Below are 25,472 nucleotides of genomic sequence, written 5' to 3'. Positions count from 1 at the left end.
CATTAATTTATAATTTAACTTTAAAAAGGACTGTTTTAGTTCCCCTCTTCCACTCTAAATATTATGCTTGGTGAGTTTTAATTTCTAGCCTAATAGTTAATTGTATTCATACTGTAGGTACTTAAAATACGAGTACAACACTCGATTACGCACAATGTTACATTATTTGTCGTTACCCCATAGAGAAATATATACTTCAAAGATATCGTCGATACTGTTGTTATATAATAATATAGTTTATACATATAAACATTATACACATTATCTAGTCATTTTAAGGTACAAATTAGTTATTAGTATACTTGCATTACAATATATTGGTGTTAATTGACCAAAGAATAAATTAAATCTAAAATATTGAAAATTACGCTATGCTTTTAAAACAATACACAAATTATATTGATTAAATATTTTACAAAAAATATTATTTCATCTCCTAATCCATTAACTTTAATTTTAAACTTATGTATTATATTATTTATAGAAAAATGCACGATTACAACTTAAATTTTATAATTTATGTCATAACATTATTTTAATGAATTTTAATAACATAAAATGGTTACACGACTTGTATTTAAACAATTTAGCTACACAACTGCCAAGCTCACTTTTCCAGTTCTGTTACATTAACCCTTTTCTCTACAAAGAAGAAATTCGTAAAAAAGTAAGTAATTGTTATTTAATTTATAACTATTTGGTATTACAAAGTCTTAAATTTTAAATAGTACTTGAACTAGTTTTTTGGCATTTAAAAAATAATAAGATATTGAATTTTATTACATTACAATTGTTTGTGAAATTATCCTGGGTCAATAAAGCTATTTTCTTAAAGACATTGGTATAGTGGTATATGATGGCATGTAGCACTACATTAGCACCCAATTACAAAAATAAAAAATGCAGGCTTAGAGTGGTATACAACTGTTATTGATATTGCAATTATGAATGATACAACAATTTTTAGATTATTTTTTTTCCATTATTATTTAAAATGTAAAAATAGATAATACAATCAAGGCATTTTCCACAAACATTGAAATAGTTCATCAACTTTAATTAACACTATTTTTTAATCATTAATATAAATAATAACATATACATTTTTGAGTTGAAGAAAACTACACTAAAATTTTAAAACGTCTATGTATGAAATGGGTACCTAAGTAAAATATTATCAACTTACGATTTAAACGTTTTTCTTGTTTTAAATATTAACACAATCTCATGTCTTACGTAGAACCTACTTATATAATAATATGTGCGTACTATATTTTATCGTCACACAAGAAAAATAGTTCTTGTAAATGTTTATTGCATTTATAGTGTTGTAAGTATAATAAATATTTACACATTACAGTGAAAAGAGATTCAACTGCAGATGACATTTGACGGGTGCTCTGTTGATGTTATGGGTTAATGGGTCACTCGAAGAATGTGTAAAATAAAAATTACCTTACTACATTTTTCATTATGTTCGAAAAAAACGCATATGTCTTGAACAAAAATCAGTTAACATTTTAAAAATGTGTTCAATATATATTATGGTTATTAAAAAATAAATATTGTCCAAAACTTATCACCATCGAATATTTTTGAGCACAATAAATCGATAATACTATACTTACGCTCGTATAAGACGATGTTTTAAATAAATTCAATAGGTACAAGCTTTGAATGGATTGATCAAATATCGTACACCGAGTTTAGAAGTTATTATTCCATTAACAGGAATAGTATTATTATATATTGTTGTTTTAAAATAAACACAATCCTATTTATAATTTAGTATCTAACACTAACAAATTCAATTTTATCAGTAATACTTCGTATACTATAAAAATCACATGAATCCAATGATAGTTATAATATTATATTTAATTATACTTAGTTCCAGATATCTAAAATAGTGGAAATATATGATTATTAAATGAATGCGCGTCTATTACATCGAAAAAACTATACTAAAGATATTATTATATAACATATAATACATGTATGGTATATATTATAAGGTAAAACTCGGAAGGATACAAAATATGGTTAACTGAAATTTTCTATTATTTCAATTTTTAACAAATTATCATAATAATTTCATAACATAATAAATTTTGAATCAAATACTTTCAATCAATTTATTTTTATTTACTACCCTAAAATATTGTTACGTATTAACTTAACGTTTAATATTAAGTATAGAAAATACAAGAACGTACAAAAATATTAACACGACATAATGCTAATTACTTATATTCATTATATACAACATAATAACATAACTTAATGATAACGCTGATAAGAATATCACATTTATAATTTTATATAGTTTAAATCAGAAAAAAATAAAACCAATTACGCACATTTTATTATTGTAAAACCCAGTTTAATCTAAAATAATCATAATTTCGTTAGATGACAAATTTAATAATACCGTATGTTTTTATAAATCAATTTTCAGCTTTTCTTGTTCAAACAAAATTAGTCAGTATAGCAATCAGATGTGGTATTATGTCCAACGCAGATTTCTTAAAATTACCGAAAAATGTGAAGAATATCTATAATCTATAACTCTTTATATAATTACACATGTCCTATTCTATGCCTGTAACCATACCTTTCATACTGATTAAAAAATATAAACAATAGATGAAATTACTGAAAAAGAATCCGTTCTCAATTGATAAATCACACAAATCTAATAATATTTGCTATCATTTCGACACTATTTTTGGTGGTCCTTCTTCTAGGCTGAATAGAAAATATTGTTATGATCGTTATTTAGGAAAATTGTAATTATCTTAAATTATAATCAATCCTAGTAAATTTTACTAATAAAGTACCATTGGGTAACTGCTTTTTTTTCATGTACCCAAGTTATAATGAATATTTACGTTCTACACACATGTAGATTGTAATACTTATAGATGGTTTGCTTTTCAAATAAAATTGAAAAAAAAAAATACTTACATTGTTTTATTGTAAATTTATTTTCTTAAAAAATGTTTTCCAAAAAAAAAAAAGAATGTATTTATAAAATTAGATAAACCACACATCGTTTCAAAACTTATAAATCTATCATATAATATAAAATATGTAAAGTCATATTGGCACTTCAGCTTTTTGGTATAACGAGAAACAAGCATGTGTGAGTAATCAGATATACCAATAGACAGCATCGTTTTGCAATTATTGAACGTTAAATTTAAAGTGTAATTTCTTATTTCCAAATGCTATCCCTAATCTGTTTAATTTTTTTCCACTGCATTAAGATGCATTAAAATTAAAGTCTAAAGAACCTTAAATTTATTGATTATACGATTTCTATCGATTATTTTTTTTTTATATACTACTCCTTATTTCATGTCAAAAGTTTACTGGACACAATTCAGTTATTTAAAAATAAAAATAAAAACCTTAAAAATTTAAATCAGTCGAAACTACTATAATCAAAATACAACGTTAATAAAAAAAAAAAACAAGAACTCTTTATCAAACTTTTTTCAATAATAAGCATCAATTGTTATCTAGGGTTCAAAAAAGTGCATCTACGTTAGTATAATAAAACGCAATATAATGTATACACATAGTTTATATTTATAAACATAAAATTAATACAACATTATACCGTATTATAAATATTAAATATAATAATATGCAATTATCCTGAATGTTTAAACAGTAGTTTTATTCTTTATGCATACATATTCCACAATGTATACATATATTGATGTATTAAATCTTAACATTTCATAATGAATGGTAAAATTATATTATTATATAGCGATAATAATAAAAACATTTTAAACTTTACATAAAAAACATAAGTGTAAGCAATATGATCGGCTTTTTCGAAAAAACTAAAAGTTGGTTTTTAATCAATTTTTACCATTGCCGTTTGAATTATCTATATTATACACCCACTTAAATATTATAGAACAAAGATTAACAAATAATTTTGACTCAGACATAAAAAATCATAAAATATTAAAATATAAAACTCTTTTGAATTCAGTCTTGTATTATATTATATACTATACTTTAATATTATATTGGATTAAAAATAAATTGGACGAAAAGAAGATTCCTTTAATTTCAAATTACGAATATAAGAACATTATAAAATATACCACATTGTATCCTACATACTTGATCTTATGTTTCGTTGTTAGTTTAAATATTTTATCGAGGTTAACTGGAAAAACAGTAATTCTATATCGTATAATTTTATCACATGTTTGTAATGTAACTTTATCGTATCATTTGGTTTAAATTTGTAATCAATATTTTATAAAACATATGTAGGTGGCATTAAATTGGTACATTATAAAAAAAAAAAAAAAAAGCTAGCATAAATGTACGTATAACGTCATATTAAAAACCAATTTATTTGAAGAACATAAAATATATTCCAAGTAACCGAAATAAAAATTTAAGCATAAGATATTTTTAAAACGTCAATTAAATTTATTTTTAAAATTATAATAAAAAACCCTGTGTGGTTTATAATTACACATTAGCATATTCAAAAAATAAACGTACATATCAATTATTCTTTACGTTTACATCATAAGTTATTATAATAAACCTACTCAAATAATTCTAAAACAAAAAATATTTATTTTTAATCATTTCATGATGTATTTATGATTGTATTTAGTGCATACCGGGAAAAAAGTATATAAGTAGAAACAGTTTAGTTTAATAAACTAAAAACATACCACCCATTAGTTATGGTTATATTTATGGTAATAATTATTTTGTACTTACAAAATAAGAAAAACAAATAAAAACTATGCTTAATTAGCCCTCTATAACTATTTGTGAATGTTGTACGATGAAAAAAAAAAAATCGAAAAATTATGGAAGAAAAAGAAAAATAGTTTAAATAATATATATATATATATATTTTAATATACTATGCATAAATATTAAATACCAAAACCTTTATAATATATTATTATATTATTCATTAGCTCCTTAGACCTTAGTCGTATTTGTTTGATCAAAATTTAGACTTAAGAATAATTGTGTATGCATATTATATAAGATAAGTAAGATGATAGTTAAAAAGTCATAGATGACATGTACAAACTCGAATCCAAAATATAAATATATTATAATACTATTACGTATAATATGATGACAATAATATATTTTACCATAAATAATATTAAGGCTGGAATTTCAATGAACTTTATGTGTTCTTTCTTTGATAACATAAACAATTTTTTTTTTTAAATCATAATAAGAAGTTTTTGTTTACATTTTTTTTTCATTTTAGAATTTTTAGGACATTTAACCCTGAAATCCAGATTTTTTTTAAATAGATCACTACTTCCCAGTTTTAACGATACAAGCATATAATGATTTTCACAAAAAAACAGTCTTATGTTTTTGTTAAAAATGTATTGTATTCTAACGTATATTAGGTATGCATACTTTTAAATAACTATTGTTGTACTCATAATCAAAAGTTAAATATTTTATTACTAAATATTCTTACATCAAAACTTCCTGATTTCAAATTAAATTCAAACATTATCACAAAATATTTATATACAATTTTTGAGTTTTGAACGGATTTAAAATTCATCAAAAATAATTTTGTGAACTATATATATATATTTTAGTTATTTATAAATAATGAACATTTTATTGTACTTGGCGTGGACGTAATTTTGGTTTTAAGCTCTTACTAATTTGTGCGCTAGTAAAAAAAAAAATATAATATATATATATATATAATTAATATTAATAATAATGAATATTTATGGAGGTCAACAAACATGGTTAAGTTAAGTTAGCGTTATGGATATGCAATTCGTGTTTATCTATATATATATATTTATCTCATTTAATATTCATTTTTTTGTTTAATTTATTTCACCATTATTTTAAAAATAATAACGCTGGGACAAAAAGTAAAAAGTTAAATTGATCCGAGTTACATTCACAACACTTGAATAATGTTTTATATAATAAAGAAGAAAATCACTGAAAGAAATAAAATTAATTCTATTGTCAAGAAATTACTAACGTAATTTTTCTAGCATCGATACATTTAGACAAACACATGGGCGTAGGTAAGGGGGGGTTTTGGGTGTTCAAACACCCCCCGAAATTAAATAAAACAATCTTGAGCTTTTTGTGAATTTGTTCGAGAATATTATTAACTCGCATATTATGTAGGTACTAGGTATAATTTGTGGGAAACCACAATTTACATTGTATACTAGTTGTATTGCAATTGTTGGTAATAACATAACAAAATAGGTATAGTGTATAAATACCATAAATCATTTAGATAAATTCAATATATAAGGGTTTTATCGGCGGACCGCGATTATCAGCTAGCGGCTGTCTCCAATTATTGTTTCCGTTAAAGTCTTTATATTACTCCAAGAAGTAATAAATAATGAAATATCACAAAAAGCACATCAATTTCTGGCAACTATTATCAAACCTGATTTCATATTGGCATTAAACGTAACTGAAAAAGTTTTTACTTTTACACTTCCACTGTGTAAATATTTACAAAAAATTGATTGTGATCTTACCAAAGCATGTGATCATGTTCAAGTTGTCATTGATTCATTAAATACTCTTCGTCAAAATGCTGAGGTGGAATTTAACCTAATATTTATTACGGCTTCGAAAACTTTAACTGATGTAGGTGGCACAATGAGCGTACCAAGATTATCAAAAAAACAAATTAATCGAGATAATTATACAGAATCTACGCCGGAAGAATATTATAGAAAAGCACTTTTTATACCGTTTCTTGATCATTCTATAACACATTTAAAAAGTAAGTTTGAATATCATCATGATTTAATTTTATCTTTTCAAAATATTATGCCGAATAAAGTTGTTTTTACAAATGAGAAAGATGTTTTTAACTTATGGGATTTTTACAAGACAATACTTTCGGATCATCAACAGTTTAATTCAGAATATTTACTGTGGAAATCCAAATGGGTTAAAGAAAAAGAAGATTGTAGGCCATCCTCGGCATTTGAAGCATTTTTAAAATGTGATTCTGATTTTTTTCCAAATATAAAACAATTGTTAACTATTATTTCTACACTTCCCGTATCAACTACCACTGCAGAAAGAACTTTTTCAACATTACGACGTATTAAATCATACTTGAGAAATTCGACAGGAAATGAACGATTAACTGGACTTGCTTTGCTAAGCGTTCATCGTGAAATTAATATTGACCTGGAAGAAGTGATTAATATTTTTAAACTTCAACCAAGAAAACAAAGTTTTATCTTATAATTTTTTTTTTATTTTTAAATTTGTAAATTATATGGACAAAATATTGTATTGACCATGGGTATTCAATTGTATTATTTAATATTATTATATTATTATTTATAATTATTAATTATTATTATATTATAAATAATTATAATTATTATTATATTATTTAATACATACAAATAACTGATTCTTAATTTTATCATATTAATATAGATTTAGACAAAAACCCCCTCCGAAAATATTTCCTACCTACGCCCATGGACAAACATATTCTTATACCGTGAAATATAACAGAAAATAAGGTTTGATATGAATTAAAAAACAAATAATCAAAAAGATAAAATAAAATAAAATAATAATGGTGGAAAGTGAAATGAAGAACACGACGTTATAATAATAATATTGTGTGCGAGACATAATTTGTTTTTGCCATAATATATAAACACAGACGTTTTATCAAAATATATTGATAATATAAAAAATATTATTCTAAAGCGTGTAGTGTTCTAATAATATCATTATTTTTCGATAACATCGTACACGATCTATATTCTATTCTGTGCTATAGGTATATTAGATATTTAATATTGTGTTAACCATGCGTTGATATTCGATGGTGTTTTTTCTCCAAATATTTGAAATTTTAATCTCGCGTATCGTCGCTGTATGAGCGGCAAATGGGCATTTTATACACGCTGTTTATGTACATTAATCGAACCACAATGGCGGTTATCTTTCGATACTCGATTTATAATTAATATGATTTTGAGGTATAAATTTAAAGCAAAATCGATTCTACTGTTCTGTTACCAGCTCGTTCAAAGTAATAAATATAATGTTAAGTAAGTTAACTTTTTGATTGCTTCGTCAGCAAGTTTCTCGGCAAAATTAGTGTGTTTACTCTTCAGACTTCTCAATAAGTATTAATTTAGAATTACTTTCTCGAGCATCTCTCGCAAAATAATTATTCCTTAATGGATACCGATTTGCTCCTTGACGCAAAAACTTTACATCGGCTTTATTTTTTTAATTAAATATTCTTTAAATAGACCATTATAAACCTACTCGGTTAATATAACGACCTCGGTATGGCAATAACGTTTTAAGTTTTACATCGAACACCGTTGCAACGTCCCGTACATAACCTGAATAAATATTAAATTATCATAAAAATGCCACGACGACGAATATATTGAAATATAATACTGATTCAAAGACAATTTTATTATTCTCAATCTCTTTGATGATTAACTATTACTGGTATACGAGTGTAAACAGACAATAATGATTGATTCGACCAATTAAATTAGCGGTTTGTAGAGATTAACTTATAGATACACAAGTACACAACAAACAAGCAGCCATGTTTAAATTTGATTATAACCGCCACACTGGCATACGTCAATCGAATACGATATTCAAATGTATGCGAATTTACTCTGATTCAATTACGGAATAATATTGTGACAATATCAAAGTGATTACTACAATATTACTAATATAATATGAGAATATAATCGGCCTTTTATAATCATTTCAATCGCATACAGTCGACCTACAACACTATTAGAACCACGTACATGTTATGACGTCAAAAACTGACCTAAACAACATTTGTGTTGGTTTGAAGGAGTTACATACCTATTTATACATATATATATATTGGATCTGTGATCAATATAATGGTTAATATAACTCTTGACCTAAATATATAATTTCCAAAATTTTCCTGTCTTCCAAACTAAGACATACATTATTTCAAAACCTATTACCTTTTTTTGAAGATATGTTTTTACATAATTATAAGTTGTAAAAAACAGCGATTTTCCTAAATAAAAAAATGTATAAGTAGTAATTAAATACAACATTAAAATCGAATTTTTAATGAGTATTACATGAGTTATTCGTATTTTAGTATTTAAAGTTCAGAGGGATAAAGTCGAGTGGTACAAGGATAACCCGTGAAATATTAGTTTTCAATTCCGCTTATCCAAACTTTAAGTACTTAGCTATAATTAATTAACGAGCAGTTAAAAATTTGAAATTTTTATAAATCAAAGTAGTCCGAATAATATTTCACTTCGGAATAAGAAATCAAATATGTATGTTGTCAACAGAATAAAAACTTCAAAAATTAGTAAAAATGTGTTTTCCCAAAAATTGTATTTTGTAACAATTGTTATTTAAAAGAAACATTTTAAAAAACGTTAGTGATTCTGAAATAACGAGTACCTAGTATTAAATGGATCACTTCATATATTCTTGAAATTCTATTATATTAAAATAATTATTTACATGTATTATTTTATATTAGCGCCTTTTTGTTAATGTTATTTTAAAATAATTAAATTAACAACACTACGTTAATCATCTTTACGATAATATGATATCATTATTGGATATTCAAGAACTCTTTACACGATGGTCGTGCACAGGTGTTGGAATCTCACACCGTCCGTTTATCGATTGGAAAGTGGACACAGATGGCCTACTATATTATTATTTATTATTGTAGAAGGGTCTTTTTTTCGTAAATGATCAGTAGTTTTCGAGTAAACGTCGAGAGCAAAAATGCCGAAAATTTTGTTGGTGTTTATAAAGTATATAAATATATAATAATATATACTTACATACAATCGCAATAATGTACACGAGTAATATTGCTTATTGGCGACATTACAATAATTTATCACCAAACTGTGGTAATAAACAGATTCTTACTTTTTATATGAACATGCAAATTGTAATAATATAATTTTTGGAATCTCTTAATATTTTTCAGTATCACATAAATACAAAAATAGAGTAAAAATACGGCCTTAAAATCGTTTATCAATTTTAAACGATTTGTATTGTTTCCAAATAAAAAATAAATTTATTTCGTTCTTATACGAAATGTATTCGAGTCTCTTAGATATATTAATGTCGTATTTTTTTCATAATTTTATAGTAAGGTATTGAGGGTCAGATTGGGCCGGTAATGAGTGTTTGGTCGTAATTTTTTTTTATAATAATGATAAATTAGTATGATCAAATTATGGTTTAATAATAACGATAACTGTAGCTATAATTAAACGTTAGAAATCATAAAACTAAATAGCCCGATACCTTGCCAAATAAGCGCTGTAGGTATTTTTCATTAATAATAAATATTGTCTTTAGGACCAATGTTTCTGAACCATACAAACGTTAAAAAAACGCATATGGCATGTACAATTAATAATAAATTGGAAGTTCAGAATAAACAATTCAAGAAATTTATTTTTTTAATTTACCATTTTTTTTTATATTAATTTTTAAAATTTTGTTCAAACATTAGGATATTATAAATATATAATTATACATAAATATATACTTACATTACTTTTGTACACTTTCTCACTTATGAGCATATAATAGGTACATACTATACAGATGTAACAATAATATATATTATTGTTACATTACACCTATGTATGTGTCAATTCCGTAGTAGGCAATAGTGGGATATTTATGCTGAGATAAACATTGTTAATGATTGTGAGGCCTGTGGCCAATACGCACCGTTTATCGAAAGGGCAGTTCGAGACTGACCAGCAATAAACACGAACTCACCAAAAAACATGAACTCACCAACACCGGGATTGTTTACCACCATCTACATTTTGTAAAGTACAAACCAAAAATATATTTTGAACAGAGATTTATAAACCAAACGTGTTTTATTTATTGATAAGATCCCACATACCGTGTTCTAACCCCCTAGCTACGGAAAATTTATCCATAAGGGCCAGAAAACCTTCCCTGGATAACTAATATAGTAACTAGGTTCCCCAGCCACGTTACACACTGTTTTTAACAAAGTCTTATACAAATACAATAACGACGCGATATTAATGAACTTGATAGTTGCTTACGTAGAGTATTGACTTGCTAGATTTACATTATTTAGTACACCATAATGTAATTAATAAAATAATAACTTAATGTGAAATTTATAATTTTATGATAATTTGCGTATTGCTACATGGATAAATTAAAAACTGATACTTAGTAAGTAGGCAAACTATGTGCACCAAACATTTTCCATGCATTTATATGTTTATTTTAGTAAATTCAGTAAATACTAAATACATAAAATAAATACGTTTAAAGGTAATGTTGAACCAAATAATATCATATTAAAATATTAACTTCTTAATAATTAACTAAACACTTGATTATAACTGTTTTACTGATTTTGAATTTGGTTTTAGAAGAAAAAAAATATAGTGTTTTTTGTAAAAAAACTTAGATAATTTATTACTTTATAGTTTAAAAATATTTATTTATTTTGATTTAATGAAATATGTTAGAATCCCGAAATCCCAAAAATGAATTGACTCAAAATTTTGTTTATAAATTTAAGTGTAAAAAACTAAACAAATACATCAATTTTATTAACGCCAAATCTTACAAGTATCACAGAGTTCCAAGTTTGTCTAGTAGTATTGTCGAGGTTGTTCAATGATAATCCTATATAAATTAATCATATCCTAATATAAAGTAAAATTTATTTATGCGATTTTAATTTATAAATTCTGAATAATTAAGACATTTGAAACATATAAAACTAAATACGCAGATTTCAAAATAAATTTCAGTACCTATTTTAAGTTATTTTTCGTTATATATTGATAAAAATTTGTTTTTGTGTTTTGGTCAAAAATCGTGAAAATTCAATACAAGGTTTCTTGTGATATTTTACATCTTTGGTAATGTTTAAAAGTTTCAGGTAATCTATGCAAGAAAGCGTAAAACATTTCTAAACCATTGCTAATCTTAGAAAATCTGTGCTATTTTAAGAAATCTTTTGACATTTTAATAAAACTATTTTAAAATCTTAAATTTTTTAGATATCTTTAGGAATATATTCAATAGATCATTAAAATTTATGGAAATTTCTTTGGAATCTTTAGAAATTTATTAATAGTTATTGGAAATATGTAGGTTTGTTGAGCAATTATCAATTGGTTATCTCTGATAATCCATTAAGATTTATAGAAAACTCTTAATAATTTGAGGCAATTATGAGAAAGTTCTGTTAATTTTTGGATATTTCTTTATAATCATTAAATGTTTCTGCTATATAATCCATAAACCCTTTTAAATAATAGTAGGTAATTTATTATAAACTTTGGGTGTTTCTGATAATCTTTATAAATCTTCAGGAATTTCTTTGTAAAATGCTGTAATTTGTTAATATTTATTGAAAATCATTAAAAATATGAGGTAACTCTGGATAATAATAATTTATCTCCGGTAATATTTGAGATTGCTTAAGCTAAAGTAATCGCGAAAGCCACATTTGATTTGGCCGGATCTTACTTTTTAAGTCTGTGACTGTATTTTACCGGAATTTATAGATACAAAAAAAAATAATCAAAAATGCCAAAATAATCAAAACATATCATAAAATATTGAAATTATCATCATACACAGAAAATACATAAATGTATATACATTTAATGAGAATTTCAAGTATATTTGTTTTAAGTAACATCAAAAAAACTAGCCTTATCATTGATTCTAATTTTCATTATTTTTTTTTTCAGTAAATTATTTTTAAAAATTGTTTGATTTTTTAATTTTTATCTCTTAAAATTACCGATTTCTACTAGGAATATAATTCAAAGCATCATTTTTTTTCTATAATTTTTCGTGTATACAGATAAATAAAATGAATTAAAAACGTTGTAAAATCTATACATTCATCGATTGAATTAAAATAAAAATTCTAAGAAAATGATAATTTTTAAGAGATTATTAAAATATTGTCTAGTGATCTCATTACTAAGAGATTCGATAAGCTGACTATTTAAAAATTAATTTAATATATGCAATTTTTTAAGTGTACGAATTAGATAAAGTTCATACATTATCATATGAATATGTCTGTAGCTTGAATTAAGAAGAAATAGCTAGAAGCATCCGAGCGCACATACACATGTTAAAAATGCATAGATATTAATTACTTTTTTTTTTTGTCTAAAATAATTTAAAAAATATTTTAAATAAAATCATTTTCTAAGATTTTCTTATTTTTCCATTATTGTATCGACTAACTTATAGATTATAGGTCATTTGTTACAATTATCAAACATGATTTTAACATCATCACGAAATTAATTTGAAAATAATATTCATATAATAATATTAATAATTTGAATTAAATGCGATCAAAATCTAAAATTATCGACAACCAAAATTTAAAATTCAACTATTGGTGTATTATAAATTAAAATTCAAAAAGTGAAATAATTATTTTCAAACTAACCGTTTTGTATAATATAAATAGTTTTCAGAACAATTACTACAATATTTGAAACCATATTGGCGTGTATACACAATCTATGAACGACATAATAATCAACCGGCTATTAAAACGATGTCGATAGAACACGTGGTAACTACTATGATATTATAGAATAAACAGAGAATTTTTGACGCATAAAATATAACATAAATCAAGAATTAAAAAGACATTATATTGTTCAATTTATAGTGATCATAATTATAAATGGATAACCCTTAAAATTGGAATGGTGTTCTCTATGAGCATCGTGAGTTTGGCAATCTTAATTTTTGAGTTTCTATGTGTAGTGATAAACTCTGGGGCAGGTCATCACGTTGGTCACCACGCCGGTCATCACACCAATCACGGTCATCATGCTCGTCAAGGTCACATTGGAGGTGGTGTTGGTAAGCGCAACAGATATGGTGGACACGGTGGAAATAGTTGTCGTCACGACCATGGTCACGTGGCCAGTGGAGGACATCGCAACCAAGCTCTTTCGATGCACCGCAGTGGTGATAAAAATCCGTTCAACCCGGCAGGCTATTTAAATTTTGAAAACAAAAAACCTCGATCATCGGCACATGCTAAGAAGAAGGGACACGCTGACATCACACATTCGCAGACTACTTCAAAAGAAGTGAATCCAGTAAAGTCCGTCATCTTAGATGCTGCTAAATGTAATCATAATATTATCACATATTAATATTAATATTTTTATTATAATGATTATTGTTATATTTAAAGATTAAATTCTTATATTGTATGCTCATCAAGAACTCACGTAATCTGATCTTGAAGGCATAATGTGCACTTCACACACTGTTCATCAAAGTAGCATATTATTACATAATGATCAAGTCCTGAGTGTCTTACAACTATTTTTTTTATTTTTTTTTATAATATTCAGATTTTATAAACCTGCTATTTTGGTAAAGGCTTAGTCCTATCACAATTATGTAATTTTTTTAAAGGTTGCAAAGTTATTATGAATGTAAATCATAACAGCACATTTTAATTATAATTATATAGTGTATGATATAAAATTGTTTCCGTTTACTATACAACTGTGTTGCTAATACATTGAATTAGTGATTTAGGTGATTAGGGGGGGGATACATCTGGTGTTTTTTTTTTAGGTATTAACAATAGTTTTATAATTTTTTGTTTGTCTTTCCATTTTCATAAATATAGAAATATAGTAAGAAAAAATAAATTTGAAGGAATAAACAAAAATACGGGTACCTCTATATCTCACTGTTATTACCGCCACCGAAACTCTGTGAAAAGCAGCTGGCTGTACAATCATAAATTTGTAACATAAAAATAAAATATTTTTAGAATAAAATACTAAAATAACAATATATATATTATGGAATAATATTGTATTATTATAGGAGTATATTGCAAGTAATCCAATTATTAGTATTCTTATTTGTTTTATAAAACAATATACGTAGTTTCGACGAAAGCACACTTGCTGATTGTAATTTGTATTTATGTATAAACGTTTATTTATTTTAAACTCAGTGCGTAATAAAATTAAATAAAACTGAAAATAAAAAGAACGCTTGGCTATTTTTTAAACTATAGGAAAAGAAGTAAAATATTCATACAAAACCCAAATATGTGAGTAAAAGTGTCAAAAATATTTGATTAATTATAAAATAATAATTATCTCGTTATTAAAACGTATTTATTAATGTTTGTTTTATTGATTTTCGAACAATAAATTAGGTAGTGGTGAAACAAATACTTAAGCAAAAATTAGTGACAAGCTGTCTTCAACCGAAACAAGTAAGAACTAAGATTAATTAATTTATTTTAGTCTAACAAAATTTGGGAGGAAGGCGACATCATAGTGAAAGCCTAGAGCAACATTTGTGCTTAATCAAGTCATGAAGTCTATGACTTACTTGATTTAAAAATCATAAAAATATTTTAAGAAGCATAAAGTTAAACTAAAGCATTAGTTATACCTAAGTTAAAAGATATATTTTCATCTTATGTACTAACATTTTGATGAATTCCCTAGGTTTTGAATGCTTATTTCACTAGGAGTTAACTCATGAGGATTGGATACAATTTTAATAGTTAATAATAAATCAATAAATATTTTCTCATTATTGGTAAACATAATTTTTTGGCTTAACTTATAATGTAGAAACTAGAATTAGCCTCAAGCTGTCAAAATATAGTAAAAAAAAAAAAAAAAAAATGGCTTAATAAATCTACAACACTGTAATTAAATTATTTATCCAAACATCCATTTTTTTGATTAAAATATAAGTCACTTTGCCTGTTTCTACAACAACACCTGAGCGGAACAATATTTCACTTTAAAATTATTAAAATCATATTGCAAAAATTCAATGAATAAAATTTTACACATATTATTTCAATGTTTCATTACAACCAAAAATATTTATACACATAATATATTTATAATTATTTTTATTGTCATTTATAACATTATAGATGAAATAGCCACCAAAGAAAGAAAAATTGATTTTGTTAAATGATTTTTTACAATAGCTTAAATTTAATAAAAATAATGATTAATAATTATTGTATTAGTTGGTATTCAATGTAGAATATCATGTAAACTATACAGCATATTACAGTAGAAATGTATTGAAAATGTCAAAGGGGATGTGGGGGTGAAGCCACCCCGTTTTCATTTCCATGATTCAATGCTTTCCTTTAAATTATTCCTAAATACACCACTGTCACTAATGTATGCACATGTTTATGTAAACGCCCGAATCTTATTAAAATAGTTGTGATCTACATTTTACGAATGTTCTTAAAATTGCTATGAGAATACTACCCTCAAGTTCTTTGATACACCTTTTTAATTTTCAGAGAACTATTTAGCCATTTGGATCATCCAATTGTTTTTGTCACCAATACATTTACTTTATTTTATACCGTTACACGTCATAGTGCAATATATATATTCACATAAAACTGCTATACGTCTCACATCTCCCACCACCACAAATCGTTTGAAATCTGATTTCGATCCGTAATACTTACAAAAAGCGTTGCATTATTAAATTTGTATCGGTATATTTAAATTGAAAATCACAAATTCTGATTGTCTTTAAGTTATCAACTAAATATGTATAACGTATAATATATAATATGCAACATGTACGTGTCATATCATTTTAAAATGTATTTTACGCCTTACCGAACCTATATATCATATATTCATATATTATTATTTATAGTTGTGTAAAGTCAAACGTTTCATATACGACCTTTTACGTGATTAAGTCCAAATACGTTTGAAACCTAAAAACTTATTCACTCCAAAAGTTTGAAAATGTCGGTAATAAATTATGAGTTTTCACAAGCTAACTTTAATTCTTTTAAACATAATATATGGTTGCTTTTTTCAACACTCCGTTTCATTTAGTTTACTCTTTTCCAAGTACTATAAAATACCAGATAGTGTTTTTGTAGTGTTTCAGATAAAACGTGAAAACGAATCAAACATTCACAAACATACTGATTCATCAAATTAAAATGTAAATTACCAAATACCATTTAAGAATTAAAACGTATCTCTTTAGCATTTTTGTAACATTTATTTATATTTCACTTTTAACAATTTTTAGTCAATTAAATAATATATTATATATATTTTTTTAATTCTGAGTAGACCGATGAATGCATTTAACAAAAAAAAAAAAAAAAAAAAATAAACAGTACCTATATATTATTATAAATATTTAAGTTTTATTATACAACTAAATAATTAATTAAAAATATGTATGTATAGTGCACACATAGCTATTTTTAAATTATAAATAATTTTTTTTTTTATTATTATTAGCACATTATCAAATTTGAAGAATTAAATTAATTTAAAAAGACTTATAACTGTAATTTATTTCAGAAATTTATATTAACACATTTTTGTAATTACGTTTATTAATTTTATATTTTTCTACTCTAATGAATTTTCTCGAAGAGTTTTGACATTTTGACAGCTACCACAATATCACGCCACTTGTCTCTGTCATGTGCTATATTCTTTTAGTTCCCTATACCCAGCTTCTCTAAGTCATTTCTTACTCCGTTCAGCCATATTTTTTTGGGTCTGCCTTATGGCCTTTTCGCTTAAGATATCCATTCAAAAACTACTCATAATGAGTAGTTTTCTTTTCTGCGGATAATAAGCCCAATCCATTGTTTTCTCTGGCCTTTGATAAAGTTAGTTATTATATCAGTATTTTATATAATAATTCAAAAAATAAAATCATGTTTATGTACTATGGATATTATATGCATAATAATATTATGAAAATACTCTTGTCTCATTTGCAATTTTCAATATTAAGTTCAAAGTAAGCATCACCAAAGTATGTTTAAAGCTCATTTTTTTGTTTTTCAAAAAGTTTAATATTTTTTTTTAAATATTAGTGTGATTATTTATGAATTTGTCATATTTAATATTCATGTGATTTTTCACCTATAAAAAAATGTAAATCTAATTATCAATGTAAAATATGGAAGATTGTTCTATTTAAATAAGTACAAGCATTTGTACTAAACTTAAATAAAAAATAAACAAGCCTCCGAAGTATCTATTAAAAAAGTGTTAATGGACCGTGAGTAAAAAACCGCAAAGTATATAAAATTATTACAATAACTTTTAATTAAGTCAATAAAGGGGGTTTTAGTCATTTCTCTTCCAACATTATTATTTTTTAGACTTACAGTAATTATTCAAATTCTCAACAACTTTTATAGTAATTAAGAAATTATTGTTTAATTTGTCATTCAATTAAGATGAATGTTTTCAACCAATACAGCATTAAATGTAATTTTATTTTTTTAATAAAAATGTTATATTATGTTAATTTTATTTCCGTTATTCACATTAATGCATAAATAAATGACAGACAAATATCCAAAAATTGTTTTTTGATAGTAAAACGCAATTTTATAAAGCATAAATAATAGAATTAAATAAAATTATAATATGATATATTATATGTATATTGTATATACTACATCAAATAAGTATGTAATAACTGTTTCGATTAAAATATTTTGTCCAATTCCTGTTTTATATTTCCAAATTATATCTTAAAAAGAATCTTATTGACTTCTGAAAAATTTTAGATCATGATATAGAGCACTCAGGCACTATTACTAGTCTATTATTGTTTTATTTTCATGGAAAAACTTTTAATCACAACATGTATATTTTATAATATAGCCAATTTCACTTTAATTTCATACCAATAGGTACAATATATAATTATATATATATATAGTAATAAAAATAAATATCACATAATTAAACGGATAAAAAAAAATAAATAACAAAAATTATATCAAAAGTTAGTATCCTTTTCTTTTTTTGACATGTTGTCTTTATATAGCACAGCCAAGTATATTACTATTCTATGATTTATGATACAACAGCATTATATTTTGTACGTGTGTATTTCGTAGCAGTCACGTAACGGTATTAAAATGGTATGACGTAAAATTTATTGTGTTTTAATGACATACAAATATAATAAAAAGTTGGAATAGTTGAAATTCAAAAGAAAGAAAAAATGTAGATGGTATTCAAAGTGCAACGTTAAGTTTTCAAATAAAATAATAATATAATTTATTATATATGTATTATACCGTATTATTGCATTATATTGTGTATAATAGTATTATAATAATACACTGCAGGTAGTAAATAACATAAATATTTATACTACAAATTATATTTTGTCTCATCGCTATAACATATCATTACCGGTATTTATTATGCCTATACTTATTTTAATTTGTATAAATGATCGTTATAATTTATCTGCCATTACAAGGATAAAAATTTAAAATATTATCAACGCATAAAAAATGTCATTAGAAAACATTGGTATCACCATAATTTCATAAGAGCAAATTGTTCACAATGTTCTTATTGAAAAATATTTTTAAAACTTTTCAGAAAAATATTACCAAAAGCCTTTTATTTAAATTACACAAACTTTTTAAAATCCTTCATTTTTTCAAAAAATTAATTATATATACTTTTAATTTAATTTAAAACTTAATCCGCTTGAAATAAAAGTATATATTTACAAATATTTTGTTTTAATATCTAGAAAAATAGTGGTATTTTATTTAATTAATATTAACGTATTTTTTTTTTTTACGATTTCGATGAAAAAAGTTTTTCTTGGATACGGTTCAATATTAACGACTGTATATTATTTTCTAAAGCGTATAATTAAAATTGTTATATATTCAACAATATCAAAAATTGAACTATACATTATAGTTATTGAACATTTTAAACAATTTTATTCATTATATTATATTATCATATTTTTTTCAAAATGTGTTTTTTTTTTTTAATTTTTAAAAATTATAAATGTATAAGCTGAGTAATATTATAAAATCAACAATTTTTCTTTATACGAATTAAATAATATTTATATTAGAAACGTTAAATTATTTATTTATTTATTTTTAATATTCTAAAAATTATAATTACATAAAATTAGTATTAACATTTTCATCGTTTAACATGATTTTATAATCAAACAAAATATTATAATAAATTTATAACTAACAGAATAAGTGTAAAAATAATATCGGTGTACCGTAAACAAAACACTTGAAATAGACTACTTCTAAAAACGCTGTTCGACAAAAACTGCGTAAATCGTATTTTTATAATATTATATAATGCACAAATAAAATTAAATCTGAAAATTTTAAATACAAACCATGTTATTATGGCTGCAAATTACCACATGCACGGTGGATATTTTAATTTAAAAAAAAAGCATGATTAGAAGTATTTATAACTTGTTTCAAAGTAAAAATTTCCAAAAATATATTGACGGGATCTTGAGTAATATTTTTATACTTAAGTTTTATAATAGATCAATTCACTTTAATGGTAAAAGTCACAGAATTATATTGATTATTCTTAATTAATTAAAATTTGTAAATTTGAGGTGACTTTAAACGGGCGTAGTCAATTTTCACCAAAATTGATCATAAATATTTACAACTTATCTAATTTACACCAACATTTTTAAACTGCTTTTGTAATTTACACCAAAATCAAAATCTATTATTTTAAGATATAGGTACTATCGAAAGAATATACATACAAGTTTCAATAATTGAATATAATATATAAAGATATGAAAAACTAAAGACATTGAATATTCCATTTTTAGATACTGAGTAGTTTTTTCACTCACTTGTTAAGTATTTACTCCGTTTTAACTCAGTACCTATTGACTTAAAATCTATACCTTATAATTAATAATAATGATAAAAAAAAAATAACAAACATATTATATAATATCATAGTTATTATATTATTTTAGGTGAAAATATAATTTAGTATATATTTTTGTACTACAAATAAAAAGTCTTATTATTATAAAAAAAATAGTATTAACGCAATATAACATGATTATAACGCCAAACTTCGATTTTATTACTAGTTAAGGTAGTGGGTAGTAAGAAATTTCTAAAAGTTATTATTGCCATTCGTGTCTGTTGAGTTAAATTATTATACTTATTCGATAGTGTAAATATTCAATAGTACCCATAACTAATAAATATTCATTTTAGTGCAAATTAAGAACTTTTTTTTAAACTCCGCCAAAATACTGAATAACCAAATAAGATGATGTTAAATCCACTTATCTTATTTCACACCTGTTATTAATCTCGATATGTTCGACTATATTTTTATTGAATACATTTTTTTTTAAACAATTTACATAATTTTGACGCATAAAAAACATTAATATACAATGCTTAAAAAAGTTGTCACAAATATGAACTCACTAGGTCATGAAATAAAATTTTAGCTCACCAAACTACGAATAAAATATTTAAACAAAAATATGTATATTTTTATAACTTCTCATTTCTTATTTTAATCAAATAGCATTCAATTAAAACAAGGTGATTACTGATCGGATATACCAACTCAGTTTGTTAAAAGTTGGATAAATCAACTGTTTATTTTTAAGTATTTGCGTGCGAATATAAACGTAGACAATGATCGATAGTACTGACTACTGAGTCGTACGTACTTACCCACAATGCGTGATTTAGATTGTAGGTATATTATAATAATATGGTGTGCTTACAATGTAAAAAAACTCGTTCGTACAAGTCACCAACAAGACTGCGTTAACCACACGGACAAATGTCATTTGTTGTTAAATGATTTACGTTATTATGTTTATAGTGTGATATGTACTGTGTACTAAAATAGTAAAAGACCAACGAGGTGATTTAATCGTTTTTTTTTTTTTTTTTTGAAAGAAAGAAAGGAAGAATTATGATTTTAGATTTGAATTTTTGTGTAATATTATGTTTTTGAAAGATATGTTTATCACTATTTTTTTCTCTTTTATTTCTGTATTAATTTCGTATAATTACAATTTAGACAGTCGATGGTCAATATTTAAAAGGCGATATTTAATTTCATAAAACTCATAATAAATCAAATTTTATCACGTACCTATATATTTTTTTTTTATAAAATACAACATTTGTTGTTGTAACTGAATTTTTTCTAACCATAATTTATTGTCAAAGTTAACTTGGTATGGAAACTAAACAAAAACTTGAATTCTATCGTTGTTGAAAATTATTTATTATATTATTCACGATTTTACGTAATCTGTTTTGCATCAAAATAAAAAAAAATATGTATATGTTTACCACACAGTGGATTAAATATCAAGTTATTTTTTTTTAAATTTCTTATTATAATATTTCTCAAAAACTACCCATTTGATAATAACGGGAATAAAATGCTAATTTGGGTGAAAAAACATATTTTTATACTTGAAATCTTTCCTCAAAGATTACTAAGTAACTATATTCTTGAAATTTTAAATATAATAGTACAGCACTTTAGCCGAGATATAAAACTATAAAATATTTTATAGATACTAAAAAAAAATATTTCAAGTAATAAAAAAATTAAATAGGTACTTTTATTTTTGATCCAAAGGAGAGAAAGGAAGTACTCATTCACAATTTATTACATCTTTTGTTTGGTTATCTGATAAAAAAAAACAACTTAAAAATATAAAATAATTAATAAATATAACATATTTCATCTTATATATATATATGTGTGTGTGTGTGTGTGTGTGTGTATGATTAAACAGTGACACAATTTTAACACATCTTTGGATACCTTATACGATTATTAGTTTCAAGTTTATGTAATTAACTGCATACATAATGTACATAGTGTATCACTTTACAGTTTACAGTGATATTAATAAATTGTACAAGTAACAATATGCAATGCTTATACTTAAAAATAGATAAAAAAATCATAACACACCATAAAAAACCAAATCTTATGAATCAATAACAAGTTATTACGTATTACATATGTTTTTCCGTCTATAATAATAAACCTACTTCAAAAATCGTTATTTATAATTCAATGATTGTAGTAAAAGTTTAATATTATACGCGTGTTTATGTTTGATCTTCATTTTAAATACTTTTATTCTTCCATTAAATTTATTACCTAAATTACACCATAAGTAAATTAATATTATTAGTTTTAAAACTACTCAAAGATAAATCTCAGCAACTATCATAATAGACAATTAATCATTTGTTTATTATACTTAACGATAGAGTTGTTAAATAACAAAAAAAAAAAAAATTGACCAAAATCATTGACGCGGAAGTTTACAATTTTTTTTTTTTTTTTCATCTAAATTCTTATTTACAGATAAATACTTATGATGATCATTTATAAAAAACCAGACAGGACATTCTAATAAACAAATCGTTCAACATGGTCTGACAAACAAAAAATACAAACAAACATATCGTACCTACCTATATGCGAACACATAATTTATTATGGTCGTAAAACCAATATTGCTAGAAAGTCGGTTTTATTGTTCGTCCGTTTAGGTTGCTTGTTTTTTTCATCAATGCCATTTGTCACCAACATTGTTTTATTTAGTCACGATAAAAATGTAACAATATTTCACTGAGCGAAATCGGTCGATTAGTTTGTATTCCATCGGTTTATACGTAAACGTCATCGTGGCATATTATATAATATAGTGTACCATTCTGCACCCCACCGTAAGAAATAGTTTAGGGTGTTTGGTAAAATAATAAAATATACGATTATTACACATAATGCGATAATTCTAAGTGTCTACTGCACTAATTATTTCAAAAAGACATACATTTTTTGAAAATATTTTATTTACGTAATTTTATATAATTTCAAGTCGATATTTTTTTTAAATTGTTATTATTATTATTATTATTATTTGACTTATTACTTTTTATTATGACAATTAACATTTTTTTTTCCCATATTTTAAAGTAGGAATTTTTTATATATCAAATTTTTAAAGTTGTTAATATTAATAATTAGTAGGCATCAGGTTTATATTATGTAAACCATATTTTTCATATTTTATTAGAACAAGATATTTGAAATTTGATAAGAAATATTTATAATTTAAATCATTCTTATTAAAATTACGCAAATTTAATTTTACATATATCCGTTTGCACAAGCTATAATTATTTTAAAACAATCAATGAATTAATGATTGGCAGACATCCTTCTAAAAATTTAGAACTATTGCCTTCAGATATTACGCGCTTCAAATATGCTCATATTACATAGATTGATATTAAAACGATCGTTTAGCCATTTCAAAAATATTTTGAAAACTAAAATGTAACATTTAACATTTAATGATTTTAAAAAAAATTGTAATTATTCAATGTAACACATTATTTTGATATTTTTATAATTATATTTAATGTATTTTTTCCATAAATGCATTGTACTTATATAAAAAAGACAATTTTTTATCCTACATAATATTTTGATATTTAACACATAATTTATAAATTATACTTGCATATTTATGTATGTATTTTTATATTTTTATTACAAATAAATCCGTTCCCTAATGATTAGTATTCAAAGTATCGATGAGCCTTGAAGTCGATTATACCTTAAAGGTATTTTATTTTTACCATTTTTTAAAGTTTAAAAAAATGGTAAAGATAAAAATTAAACAGAATATAAATTATTTTCTTAAAGATTGGTTTTGTTATGAAAATAAGTAACTGTGTTAATTATTTTCAAAAAGTAAAGAGTAGACACTTGTTCATCGCTTGTTACATGATACATGTGTATATGTAAATATTAATATGCTACACGACAACTCTGTCGTTTTCAATTCACATTCAACGTTTCTTTTTACGATTGAAAACGTAAGTCGCATTATTGTCATCCCTGTGATAAGTTATGAAATTAGAATACACATGCCGTGCATACGTGTGGGTTATAATATAACACTGTATATGTATTGTTGTGATTTTATTTATAATTAATTTTACATCGATTTACTTAAATAAATTTCGCATCCCTCTTGCATATCTATACGTAAACGCCTCGTGCATATATATGTATTATATACATGTTTGTAAATCACCGTATATAATAAATTCGATTTAATTACAAATATAATTAATTAACATTCAGCGGCAGCGCAGATGCCCTTGTACAGTGAGCACCGATACTTATAGGTACTCACGCACTCTTCAACACACACACTACATTTATATATATATATATATATATATATATATTATATATATTAATGCTGTGTAGGTACGTAAATACTCTATATGCAACGCCCTCCTCGGTGGATGATAATAATTATCCACGTTAATTTGTAAAATTCTGCTGAACTTGGTATTGCGTTTTCATTTTGGTATCCGATCCTCCTGATGCACCTATCTGAAATATTTTTCTATTCGTTCAATGCGCCTTGTGATTGTTTTTCCAGGACGCGCAACACCACCACATTAT

The 25,472-nt window shown here is 24.4% G+C and overlaps 1 protein-coding gene across 1 annotated transcript; it reads left to right on the top strand.

The window, feature by feature from the left end:
* Nucleotides 1-5,786: 5,786 nt before the first annotated feature.
* Nucleotides 5,787-14,334, top strand: LOC112600900 (52 kDa repressor of the inhibitor of the protein kinase-like). The gene is made up of 4 exons (XM_025348229.1): nt 5,787-5,799; nt 6,386-7,256; nt 13,793-14,262; nt 14,330-14,334. The coding sequence occupies exons 1-4, from the start codon at nt 5,787-5,789 to the stop codon at nt 14,332-14,334; spliced, it is 1,359 nt and encodes a 452-aa protein (XP_025204014.1).
* The last annotated feature ends 11,138 nt before the right edge of the window (nt 14,335-25,472 follow it).

The sequence above is a fragment of the Melanaphis sacchari genome, unplaced genomic scaffold, assembly GCF_002803265.2.
Source record: "Melanaphis sacchari strain LSU unplaced genomic scaffold, SCAv2.0 Contig73_pilon_pilon, whole genome shotgun sequence".
Taxonomy (NCBI): Eukaryota; Metazoa; Arthropoda; class Insecta; order Hemiptera; family Aphididae; genus Melanaphis; species Melanaphis sacchari.
Note: the sequence above shows the minus strand (reverse complement) of the source record. Positions and strands in the feature narration are given on the sequence as shown.

What these genes read in the sequence shown, in the direction of transcription:
- LOC112600900 (XM_025348229.1), top strand. An exon ending in ATTAATATTTTTAAACTTCA is followed by an intron (nt 7,257 to 13,792) that starts ACCAAGAAAACA and finishes TTCAATTTATAG; the next exon opens with TGATCATAATTATAAATGGA.